This window comes from Hakea prostrata, chromosome 7 (genome assembly GCF_041222555.1).
Source record: "Hakea prostrata isolate BN-2017 chromosome 7, UWA_Hpros_2, whole genome shotgun sequence".
Lineage (NCBI taxonomy): Eukaryota > Viridiplantae > Streptophyta > Magnoliopsida > Proteales > Proteaceae > Hakea > Hakea prostrata.
In genome coordinates, this window is record NC_142606.1 from 3,430,662 (window position 1) to 3,443,588 (window position 12,927).

General features: G+C 38.5%; 1 protein-coding gene across 3 annotated transcripts in view; it reads right to left on the reverse strand.

The window, feature by feature from the left end:
• LOC149009029 (zinc finger CCCH domain-containing protein 19-like) overlaps positions 1 to 12,927 on the reverse strand; it is a 56,692-nt gene that overhangs the window by 30,651 nt on the left and 13,114 nt on the right. For all 3 annotated transcript variants that reach the window (XM_089164462.1, XM_089164461.1, XM_089164460.1), the window contains one exon: positions 6,443 to 7,322. In XM_089164462.1, coding sequence (XP_089020588.1) covers positions 6,443 to 7,322 — 880 coding nt within the window. The remainder of the gene's footprint in view (positions 1 to 6,442; positions 7,323 to 12,927) is intronic.

The following is a 12,927-nucleotide window of genomic DNA, read 5'->3' on the forward strand; positions in this document are numbered from 1 at the left end:
TTTGTCAGAAGTAACATATGTATGATCTGGGTTGTATTGAAAGCATCTTACTTCGAAAAATTGTTATTCATATGACAGATGCTGAAAGTGATTGGTCAAATGGATAGACAACACGAAAAAGCACCATCCAAGATTTACTACCACAAAACAAACATCTAAGGTATGGTTATATGGTTATATACTTATATGTTCCACAGTTACTACTTACTAGACATAGAAAAGTTGTTCAAAATAGGCATTCCTGACATCAACATCAACATTGATCAATACCCAGTCGATCATACAGCATAAAAAAGATTATGTAAATAAAATACCTATGGTCAAAAGAAGAATTAAAGTGCATAAAATAGTGGGCACATAATAGAATGCATCAAATATATGATAGGATACTAATAACATGCCAGATTAATCATACTTCTATATAAACGTTCCAATCAAAAAATAATGTCACCAGGAACTGTGGTGGATGCCATTTCATGTTAGGACATATTTATGGATGATTCATGCTGTTAAGATTAGTAGCCCAGTCTTTCACCTGAAACGTTGGTAAGGGTAGTTTGTGGTGTGTCTTCTTTAATGTTCAAGTGGGTGGCTAAGGTAGCCTGGCTACCAACAGATACTCAAGTGAAAGGGTACATGTTCCCACAATCCACATGATAGAGATATGCTTATGAATGGCATGGATTCCTTAAGCATGTTGCAGATCACACAGGTGTACCATCAAGCATGAGAAGTGTATCCTCCAAGTGCCTCTTTAGTATAGGGCCATTGGGCTTCATAAGGCAAGGAAGTTTATGGTCCTTAAGGTTATGGTGAGGCACAACCACAACTTACCAGCATTAACCACTCCACGAGATTCTACTGTGAACTGAGACACATTGCCATTAGTTTGACAACCAACGTCAGTATTGTGGTTATGTTCAATCACCGCACAGCATCCTCTTAGTTCCTCCTATTCTTTGAAAATTATTCTCCATATGAGTTTGAACTTCCTGAAAACTTTATATGGCTATAGATGGAGGGATATGTACAAGAAACCTCATCTTTTTTATGAGTCAAACAATTTATTTGGTGTCCTGGTTATACATATTCTCTATTTGAGCATTTATGCATGATAGACCGACTCCACATTGCTTGTTTATGGTTTTTTTAATAGCTCCTTGTGTATTTTGACTATTTTCATGCATTTCTACACCATCCTATATGTATCTCTTATATGGTACTATAATTTTCTTGAAATCAGCCTCCTGATAATTTACCTGATGTGAACCAAAATTCTCCATAAGGCCAGTTGGGCCCAAAACCCACATAAGCGGAAGCCTCGGCAGTTTTGACCTTATTTCCCCCCTTAGAATAATTAATCCTCTAATTTCAGCATTTCTCTTCAGTAAATTACGTTTTAGTTTCAGCATGTGAGTCTTTAGTTTTTAAATCCAGCATGTGCCAATTAGAGTCTTTAGTTGAATAGAATTCAGCATGTCTCAACTGTCAATTAGAGTCATTAGTTAATTAGGATTTTAGTTTCCATTAGACCTTTTATTATTATTTTGGTTGGTTGTGATTATTTGTAATGGCATCCTAATCTATAAAGGAGTCACTCTTTTGGTTTAGAGTCTTTTGTAGGCTATTTCTTTGTAAAAGTTAAGTCTGATCATTTGAATAAGAGTTATTGAGGACTATGGTCCTGTTTGAAGGGGCACGGCAGATTTCCAGCAAGTTTCTTCTTCAAAAATCAGCAACCATCTTCTGTCTAGAACTCTTCTTCCAGTCCCCATCAACATCTATAAGAAACTACAGCAGCCTGCAAGTACGTACAGCATACCCCATCCCCTTCACCTCCTACAGCCCCTCCCCCTCCCAACACAACCCTAACTGCCCTTTCCCCTTGCTGGCATGCTCTAGCAGTATCATTCCCCAAGGCCCACGACACCTCTTCCACCCCCTAGGATCTCCCCTAGACCTTCCCATACCCCTCCCCTCCCCAATCTCTTGGCCCTCTCTCCCGGTCTCTTCTTCCCTATAGCAGCAGCAGCACCCCCTCCCCTATTAGGTCCCTAATCCCCACCCCCTTGCCTCCCCTTTCCCTCCTAGTTGGATCACATATCACCCCTCATCCCATCCCTACCTTTAATTCCATCTAAAGCCTAAAACCTAACACTTCAAATTCCATGCATTTCATCTTCTTCAATAAAATTCTGCAATTCATTGATAAGAACCCATGATCGAATGCAAAACTGATATTATTTAATTGATAGAATAACAAAGAACAATGATAAACTAGTTACAATGGTGCGAGTCACCCCCACAGCACATTGCTGCCCCTCAGCCTACGGCTACCCAAACACTCACATAAATAATCCTTAACTACTACTCACATCTTACCCCTATTTATAACCCTAATCAACCCTAATCTCCCCAAATCTCTCTCTTCAATAGTAAATATTCTGCAATATTCAGCTTGTCCCCAAATCTCTCTTATTCAGTAGTAAATATTCTGCAATATTCTGCAAATCATTCACAATATTATGTCTGTCCCCAAATCCCTCTTATTCAGTAGTAAATATTCTGCAAATCATTCTCTATTCAGCAACCTCCTTCTCAAGACTAGATTTGATTATTTACTCTATTCAGCAACCTCCTTCTCACGACCATATCTAATTGCCTTCCCTAGCTGTTGTTCGCCAAATCCAGCTTTCTTCTTGTGCTTGCGAGATACACACGAGATATGAGGGGCCTATCATTCATATTCAACCTGTAGACCTAAACCCTAGTTCAACATAAACTCAACCACACTCCAAACCTACTTAGGATCAGCAGCTCCCATACCTACTCTACTTCCCCTTCCAAATCCTAACTCTAGTTGACTTCCCTAAAAGTTCCACTCCAAGTAGGAAATCTCCAACTAAACCTAAAACCATTAGGACTAAATCTGAAATTACAAAACAACAACAGTCCCATTCCTAATGTAACCGAAACCCTAAGACCCTGGTTTCTAAACCGTAACCGTTAAATCCATATCTGAAATTGTCATTACAGCAAGGATTCATGTTTAAAATCCTCAGCCCCTCAACCTAAGCCTGGCTGAATTCTTCTACGCCCTTGCGTAAACCTGGTGAAGTGTGAACCCTAAAACCATCCTATAAATTTAGACTTATTTGCTAGATGAATCTGGGCACCCCTTAATTTTAGGGAAATCATCAAAAAACCCTCATTGTAAAATTGGGTTTCAGATCATTACCTGATTCTGAAACTCTAAACCTTGGGTACACCATTTTTTACTGCCCAAGGTAGAAGTCTGATACCATTCTACCAAGGGCTCTGTTTTGCCTCTCAAAATCTTTTTTTTTCTTTTCCGACTACTTTATTCTCTACCCTCCTCCATCCATATATTGATTTTTACTGTTTTGGTACTGCCACAAATATCAATGATTCACAGCATAGATTCCTCAGTAGGAAATTGACCTTTTAGGCATACACATAACCCCAAAACTTCAAGCGTCAAGTTAACAGTATTTCAAAACTCTTCAACTCAAATCGCTGAATCTTCGTTGAGGCAAATAGGGGAGAGTCAGTAAGTACTATATACAAGGCAACCTGATAGATATTATGGGGAAAACATCTGAGCTTCAGGTAACAAATTTTCAAATAAGCTGGAGATGGATTTAGCCTCAGAGTCAAGTAACAAATCACAGTGTACCACTGCACCAGAAGCAATTTGTTGATAGTCATACTGGCAAATGTATTGTTTATTTTTATTGAATTATGTCATAGAACTGCACATTCTATGACTAGAACCAGCGTCAATCAGAACACCTTGAATGCTATACATCAAAAGAAAATACACAGCACCTAGAAAACATACCCATAAAAGAGAAGAAATTGTGAGTATTTATGAATTCTTTTTTTTTTTTAAATGTGAGCCAACTTGACTTGTGACAACCCTGCACCAAGTTAAAAATTCGGTCAGAAAGCTGTGATTCACATATATGGACTCTCACAAGGATTCGAAAGGTATTTCAAGAAGGTGGCTAAAGATGTCCTAGGTGAATCAAAAGGAAAGTTCCATTCTTATAGAGAGACTTGGTAGTGGGATAGTGAGGTTCAAGCTATCATTAGGAATAAGAAAGCTAGTATTAAGACATGTAAGAACTAAGGATGTCGAGGAACTTCAACAGTATAGGTTGGACAGAAATGAAGCTAAGAAAATTGCAGGAAAAGCAAGGCAAAAGAAGTATGAAGAGTTATACAACAAGTTGGGCATGAAGGAAGGGGGAAAATCTATTTATAAGATAGCTAAGATGAGGGATAGGAAGAGCAGAGAACTTAACCATGTTAGATGCATTAAAAATGGAGATGATTAAGTACTAGTATGTGATGAGGGCATTAAGAAAGGATGGAAACTCTATTTCTCTAGTCTACTAAATGAGCATACTTCAAGCATCTATGATTTGGACGATTACACCATTCACCAAGGCACCAATTTTCAAACGTATATACAAAGAATTTTGACATTCGAAGTAAAAGAAGCACTAAGGAGGATAAAACTCGGCAAGACACAAGGTCTACTAAATGAGCATACTTCAAGCACCTATGATTTGGACGATTACACCATTCACCAAGGCACCAATTTTCAAAATTATATACAAAGAATTTCGACGTCCGAAGTAATAAAAGCACGAAGGAAGATGAAACTCGGCAAGACACAAGATCCTAATGAAATCCCAATAAAAGTATGGAAGAGCTTAAGAACATATGGATTAGTTTGGTAGACTAAGTTGTTTAATAAGATTATGAGCACAACCAGATGAATGGAGAAGAAGCATCGTGGTTCCAATTAACAAAAATAAAGGAGATATTCAAAGTTGCAATAACTATACGGGCATTAAATTGATGAGTCAATACTATGAAACAATAGAGAGAGTAATTAAAACCCGTTTGAGACATTTAACTACAATTACGGAGAACCAGTTTGAGTTTATGCCGGAAAGATCTTCAACGGAGACTATTTACCTAATTAGGAGACCTATGGAAAGATATAGAGAATGTAGGAAAGACCTTCATATGGTATTTATTAACCTAGAAAAAGCTTATGATAGAGTTCCTAAAGCATTAATTTGGCAAGTATTAGAGAAAAGAAGTGTTGCAAGTAAATATGTAGACATAGTTAAGGATATGTATGATGGTTCGGTGACAAGTGTAAAAACAGTGGGGGGACAAAGTAATGAATTCCCAATTATAGTTGGGCTACATCAAGGGTTAACTTTAAGCCCATATCTATTTGCACTTATAATGGATGAAAACCAAAGACATTCAAGATGAGGTCCCCTGGTGTATACTTTTTACTGATGATATTGTGTTGATTGATGAAACCCAAGTGGAGATTAATGCCAAATTAGAATCATGGAGAGCAACTTTGGAATCAAGAGGCTTTAAAGTAGAACGAAGACAGAATATCTAGTGGATAACCTTAGTCATGATCAGGCAAGCGATGAGGAGATTCCTCAGAGTGATTGTTTTAGGTACCTAGGTTCAATCATAAATAAAAGATGTGATATAGAGAATGATGTTTCCCAAAGAATTAAAATAGGGTGGATGAAGTGGAGAGGTGTGTCCGGGGGTTGTGTGTGATCGGCGTATTCCATTAAAGCTTAAAGGAAAATTTTATAGGACCTTTGTACGACCAGCTATGATGTACAATGCAGAGTGTTGGGCTGTTAAAAAGAATCATATAGATAAACTCAATGTAGTAGAAATAAGGATGCTAAGATGGATGAGTGGCAAAACTAGGAAGGATAAGATAAGGAATGATCGTATTAGAGTTGGTTTGGGAGTTGCTCCCACATATGATAAGCTTCGAGAAAGTAGCTTGAGGTGGCACAACCACGTTCAACAGAGACCTATAAATGCCCATGTACAGAGAAGTGATATAATCCAGATTGAAGGGACTAGAAGAGCTAGGGGCAGACCGAAGATAACCTTAAGAGAAGTGGTGAGAAACGATATGCATAGCGTAGGCATTGTATCTAGCATAGCCTCAAACAAACCTGATTGGAAGGCAAGAATCCATGTAGCCGCCCCATTTAGTTAGGACAAGGCTTATTGTTGTTGTTGTTGTATTATAAGAATCAGCCTGAGATACTATGGAGCAAGGTAAAGGTTGAAGAGTTAGAGACCTCATTTTTGAGGCAGCATGATGCATAATTATGCCATTCTATAAACCACAGTTAAGCTCAGGTCCCAAAATGACCAGCATAACAGTTCCTAGAGAAGCAGTAGGCAATTCTAATAGGAGCTCATCAATGCAAAACCAGCAAAACAGTTCATGGAAAAGCGATAAGCGATTCTAATAGGAGTTATCAATGCAAAACCAGTATAACAGTTCATGGAGAAGCAATAAGCAAATAGGAGCTATCAATGTAAAACAATTAAAGACAGCAAGAACCTGTAACTTGAAGAAGTTGATGTGAATTCCTCTGTAAGCAGTCACTCTGGTCAGATTTGATCCTTACAAAACTACCCACAACCTTCTCTTCAAATGTCTCAGTAGTCTTCAATAGATTCTCAACCAAGCTCCTTTTCAAATAGACCAACTTAATGTTTCTAGGAGTTATAGATGCAAAACAGCTCTGTGGAACTTCAAAAACCTTTTTCTTTTTATGAGTTCTTCTGCCTGAGCTTGACACCATCTGTCTTTTGCATGGACCTGAGTCATCTTCCCCCTCGTCTTCCAAAGTGCGTCTGAATTTATCTTCCACTGGCTGTTCTTGGTTTTCAAGTAAGTGTTGTCGTAGGAGCCCAGGAATTTTATTTCTGTTTATAGACCTCTTTCCAAAAATAGAATGTAGCTGTGTATCACAGATAACCTTTCCCTGTCTTATAGGATGCGTGAGGTTGTTTTTGTTGATGTATGCTGTGATGAATGAATTCACTTCGAGCCGAGAAAGTTGTTTGCTTGTATCAATACCAATGGAAGCAAGAAATTCTATGAGTGGCCTTGATCCCCATCCAACTGACTGCTGTTTCTTTGACTTGGACTCACTTTTCATCATTTTCATTGTAAATTGCCACCTATTGGGTTCCTCCTGGCATTGGTATTTTCTGTCAACAATTTTTCCTTTTACATGCTCACTATCAGAGCTAATCACAGTACAATTTTGTTCACTTTCCATGACGCATGGACTGAGACATTGTTTGCCCTTCTTCAATTGAATGTCAGCCATATGGAGAGTTTCCAATGTTAAGCATTCTTTTTCATTAACCCTCTTCCAATACTCCACAAAGAGGCACTCATAAGTTTCTTTGTCTTTGAAATCAACCTTGCCCTGTGAAATAGACAGGAAATTAAAGCTGGATATCGCAGAGATGTACCAAAAGTTCCATAGAAGTCAACAATTCAACATCCCCAGTCACTATAAGGACATTTTTTTGGTATTAAACCCAACCTATATTAGTCGAAGATAAGGCAACTCTATGGAGATTTCTTTTTCAACTTTGGGAAAACCGAAGGTGAAGGAGGTATTCAATTCCAAGACTTGGCCAAAACCAACCAAGACCCTTATCAGCTGGAATTTTAGGACCTTCTAACTCAGAAATTTCATACATTACCATCCCAAAACTCAGTGACTCAAATTTGAGGCCCACACTAAATTCAAGTATTATCTGTTTGTAAATCTCAATGTCAGACTCTACATTACCATCCCAAAACTCAATGACTCCAAATTTGAGGCCCACACTAAATTCAAGTATTATCTGTTTGTAAATCTCAATGTCAGACTCAAAGCTGGTGTTGAAGAGAGAAAAGTATCTAAATTCTGAAATGATATTACCACAGCCAACAAATATGCTAATGAGGATAAGTTACAAGTTAAATGCGGAAGGCAAAAAGCATGTAGCTTAAAACATTAAGGAAAGAATGAATTAGTGGAAGAATCAAGAGCTAGATGCACACCCAACCCATAGAAACTTGAAATAAGAAGAATCAAGTATTAGAAGCAGAAGAGAGAAAGAAGGGACAATAATAACAAGACAATATGCATAACAAATTGAATTCCTGTGGAAATATGCATTGAAATTTCATTTCTTCTATCACAAGGTCATTCATAAAGTATTCAAACAAATACAAACTTCACAAAAGCCTCCAGATATAGATAGATAAACAGAGACAATCTTAACATGGCATATGACACATATCGCACCACTCATCAAATACCACACTACATTGTGAACAAAAGGCCAGTATAACACAAACATATACATCGGAGCCACCTCCAAAGTGCAGAAAACTTCTCAAAACCAAGGTCCAAAAAGTATTTTTTTCAGTGCTTCGACCAGGTCTAGACACCGAGATTTAAGCAAAACCTGTTACAAGGTTGTGCCAAGTTTTAGTTGATGGTCTCAGTGGGTTTGAAGGGGTTTTACTTGTATGATAATGTTTATGTTCTGTTTCCTTGTTTTTAAGGTAAGAAACAGTTTTTCCTGTTTCTATGCATTTTCACTGTTTCTCATTGTCTCTGGGTGCTGAAATCATGCATGGTTACAAAGGAAAAAGTTCATAATATATAAATTTATTAGGAGGTTATGTTTTGACATCAAAAAAGACAAGAATGTCCCCTTCACCTTTTCAAGGGAAACGTTTTCTTTTTCTTTCTTTCTTTCTTCTTCTTCTTCTTTTTTTTTTTTTTTTTTTTTTTTTTGGGGGGGGGGGTGTGAGAAACACCAAGTTGTCAAAGTGGGCCTACAACTCTGAAGTGCCGATTCATCTAAAAAATTGGAAAGAAAAACAAAAGTAACAGACCGGATTACACATACATGTTTTCAGCTGTTTCTGCTCTAGAAATCCAAAAAGGCACAAGAAACAAGAAGAAGGAATGTTACCATGCAACCCCTAAGTCTGATTTTGACCTGTTTTTTGCGGACAGCCTATTTTAAGGCCAATAAACACATCTAAGGTCAATTTTTTACCAAAACTTAACACAGATTGGTCTTCTTGATTCACAAATGCTGGTTGTATGCAGACAAAACTGAATCTTGTATTTTCACAAATCTAAATATGGTTGAAGTACAAATTGACATAAATGAGAAGCAATTTCAATTGATAATCAAGAAAACATTGAGTCTTTATTAAAATGTGCATGGCAAACACATAAGACATAAGTAGAACATCCTAGGAGGAGTCCAATCTCATTTATAACTTACAAATTACAATTACAACCTCTTGAAATTTCACCGTAAATGCACCAAACTAGAAATTTCAGTCAACTGACACAACTTCATTTCAGTTAGACTTTTCGACCACCGACATTTTGCAAAATTTTCAATCCATAACTAATATCTAACTCTTTTGGCACTGTTTAGGTGCCTTTTATTTTGGGGTGTTGGAAGCAGTAGCTTTTCCTCAGGTTCGCTTTGGGCACTTATTTAGTTAGCTCTCCAACAGGGAAACATTCTGTATTTTGAAGTTGCTTCTGAAACAGTATTCTCAAATGGATGAGACAGTAACCTGCTGAAGCAAGATTTCTACAGTCAATGAAGAATTTTAAGTTTCTTTTCTTTATTTGAGAGGGTGGACCTAGGTCCAATGGTAAGGCTGCTGAGCAAAGTGGAAACATGATGAAAACCACATTCAGGGGCAAAACAGGGACTAGGGTTGCTCCCCCTGAATCCTACAGCCCCTAGAACCAGCAGGGGTATCTTGGTCATTTTGCAAAATTTAGTTGAGTCCACGTTGGGGTATATTTGGATCCAGTATGTTTGTGGGACCCAGATATACTTTTATTTTTAAATTTTAGTCCTTATTTTTCAAGTTACTGAAGAATCTTCATTAGAGTTGGATTCCAAGTTTGTGAAGGAAATCAGTAGAGTTGTCCTACTCCTATTCCTTGGAAGGAATCCATATCTACTCTTAGAATTCAAATTAGATTCCTCTAGAGTAAGTTATGGAAGTTCCTCGTGTGAGTTGAAGTCCTAGTCTATTAGGAGTTTTAGTTTGATACTTTCATTTGCATTGCAAGTCAGAGTCCTAGTCTAGTTTCTTTTCAGTAGGCTATAAATAAGCCATTAAACCTTGTAATCAGCAGGTTGATTTGATGAATAAAATATCGAATGAATTTTGGAGGCAAGCTAGAAGGGTTGTGGGTTCCCTACAGGGGGCTTGGGGCTACTTCAAGTAAGAGGTTTCTGGATTTTTTTTTTATTTTTAATCAATTCCAGCATTCTTCATTAAAGTTCAGCAGTCCAAGTTAGATCCCAAGTAAGTACCAGCCCCCTTCCCCATCCCAGCCCTATTCCCCCATCTTCTCTCTCACCCACCAGTCTCCCCCTACCCCTTAACCCTAATTTTCGGTAACCCAGCCCCTCCTGTCCATCGTAGACCAATCTCAGCCCTCCCAAGTTACTTCTTATTAAGAAACCCTAAAGCTAGAATTCTGAGAAACCTTCTTGATATAAACTCAGAACCAGATGTCCCATAATGCTGAGTGGTACTCACCAGTCACCGCTTCTCCACATTTCTAAACTTCGATAGTTTGATTGACATATTACAAGGATCTTAATTGTTTCACCCTGGCATTGAATGTGATGGTTTCCAATTCAAAGGTCGCTTCCTAGGTCTGACTTGCTAACACTAAACAATGGCTGATGACAAAATTGCATGGCAACAATGTGTCGATGTCCCGTGGATGCAAGATAGAGGACAATGTGCAATTACTATGGAAGAGTCTAGATGATGTGAACCAGAATCAGAGCCAAAATGGGGCCTAGGGTAAGAGCCCATGCTCTACGGCCCTCTAGTACAACCAGGGGTATTTTGGTAATTTTGCAAATTCTCAGTTGAGTCAACTTAGGGTTTCATTGGATTCAATGTGTTTGTGGGACCCTAGATCTACTTTTATTTTAGAATTTGAGTTGTTTTTGTCAAGTTATTGAACAGTCTTAGGTTGGATATCCTAATCCCTAAGTAGCAAGGAGCCCCCTAGTTATAGTCTACTTCCTGCAAGGATTTCGTATCTACTATTATTTTTCAATTTGGATTCTTCTAGAGTAAGATATGATAAGAGTCCTTGTACAGGTCCTTAATCCAAGTAGGAGTCCAAGTCTAATTTGTTTTCTAAAAATTAGTCCAACTGTGAATTCCTTCCAAAGGCTATAAATAAACCTCTAGCTTTTCAAAAAGCAGATTATGTTTGCAAATAATGTTGAGAGTTCAAGAAGCAAAGAGCTTGGAGGCATGTGTTCCCTTGGAAGGAACTTGCGGCTGCTACTTGTGAAGAATCCTCCAAGGAATCCTTGCACCCTTCAAGTAAATAAAACACCCCCCTAATCCAACCCTTTCCTCTTCTTCCATTCCCATCTGCAGAACCCCTCCCCATCCCAAACCCTAAAACCAGCAAGTGCAGTCTCCTTCCCCATCATGAATCACTCTCCCCCTTCCCCTAGCCTGTGGCAGCCCCTATCCCCTCCCTCAGTCCTAATCCCTTAACCCTCCCTTCCCCAACCCTAGCTTATCAATCCCAGCCCCTCTCTTCTTGCTTTTCTTCTTTTTTCTTCCTCCTCGTAGCTTGCAGCAGCATAGGAAACCCAGCAAATTCAAAACCAGAATTATTGCAATCCCTAAACCCTAGTTCACCTATATCTCCTAAACCCCACCCCCAATTCTCTCCCCCTTTTAGGATTACCTTACCCATCCCCTTACTTACACTTGACCCCTACCCTTACCCCTTTCCCTCATCTAAAACCTAGATATTCTGCACTTCATCTTCTTCCATAGAAAACACTAAAATTTCAAACCCCTAAATCTCCTCAACCTCTCATCCAAACACTATAGCCCTTTTAGGATTAGCCTCCCTAGAACCTATTAAACACTTGACCCTAGCCCTAACCCTAGTCCAAACCCTATAGCCATAAAAAACCCTAAATTTCAAAACCCTAAACTTGAATATCCAATTCTGAAATTAAAATTAGAGCAAAGGATTAGACTTGGATTTCATAACCCTAGCCAAACCTAACCCTACCTTTTCCCACCCCTAGAACCCCCATACCTAGCCCAATTCCCTCAATCGTGGGGTATTAAAAACCCTAGAATACTGCTGATTCACTTGAAAAGGATCCTAAGGGTGGACCTAGACCTAGGGCCTGCATCAATCTATTAAACCCTATATCCTGGTTCGCATCACTTGGCTAGAGGTAAAACAAGGTTCAAGCAACACTTGGAAGGACATTATGCAAATATACCTAATTGCTACCAAATCCCTCCTGAAGTGTAGAACCTTGTAGCTCAAAACTTATATTATTTGGAGTTGGCTAGAGCTCAACAACATAGAGGAGCTGGTCGAGGTGGTACTGGCAGAGCTTTAATTGGAGGAGCTGCTTAGTGCCTCATTGATTTTAGTCTTGTTACTCTTTTACCCTCGTGGTGTAACTTATAACACATCGATCTTGTCATGTGAGCATGTTTGATGTACTGTTTGAGTTTAAACCTTAACACATTCATTAATACCAAGTTATGGTTGTGTACTTTATGTATTATAAGCCTATGAGGACTTTTATAAGTCTGCATCTTCATCTCTTTAGTGCATCAGTTTCAAAGTTAGGATTCAATTTGAACTCATATCTCCATTTGTTTTCTCATAAACCTAAGCCACCACTATGTTTAGAAGGCCTAAAAATGGGTAACACCGATTTCCAACCCAAATGAGCCCTAAACCCACTGACTTGGCTTGAGTTGGGATGGAAAAAGTGCACCATCTTGGCTGAGATCTCAGTTTTCTATGCCATCAAGATGAAGTTCTCAAACCATGGTTGGGCCGCATTTTCTATTTTCTTTAAGTGTGGCATTGAATTTTTGAACTACTACCCATGGGTTTGTTGACCTCGAAAGACTAGACAAGTTTGACCACAAATAATCATCTACACGCTCTGCAGTAGCTTGCA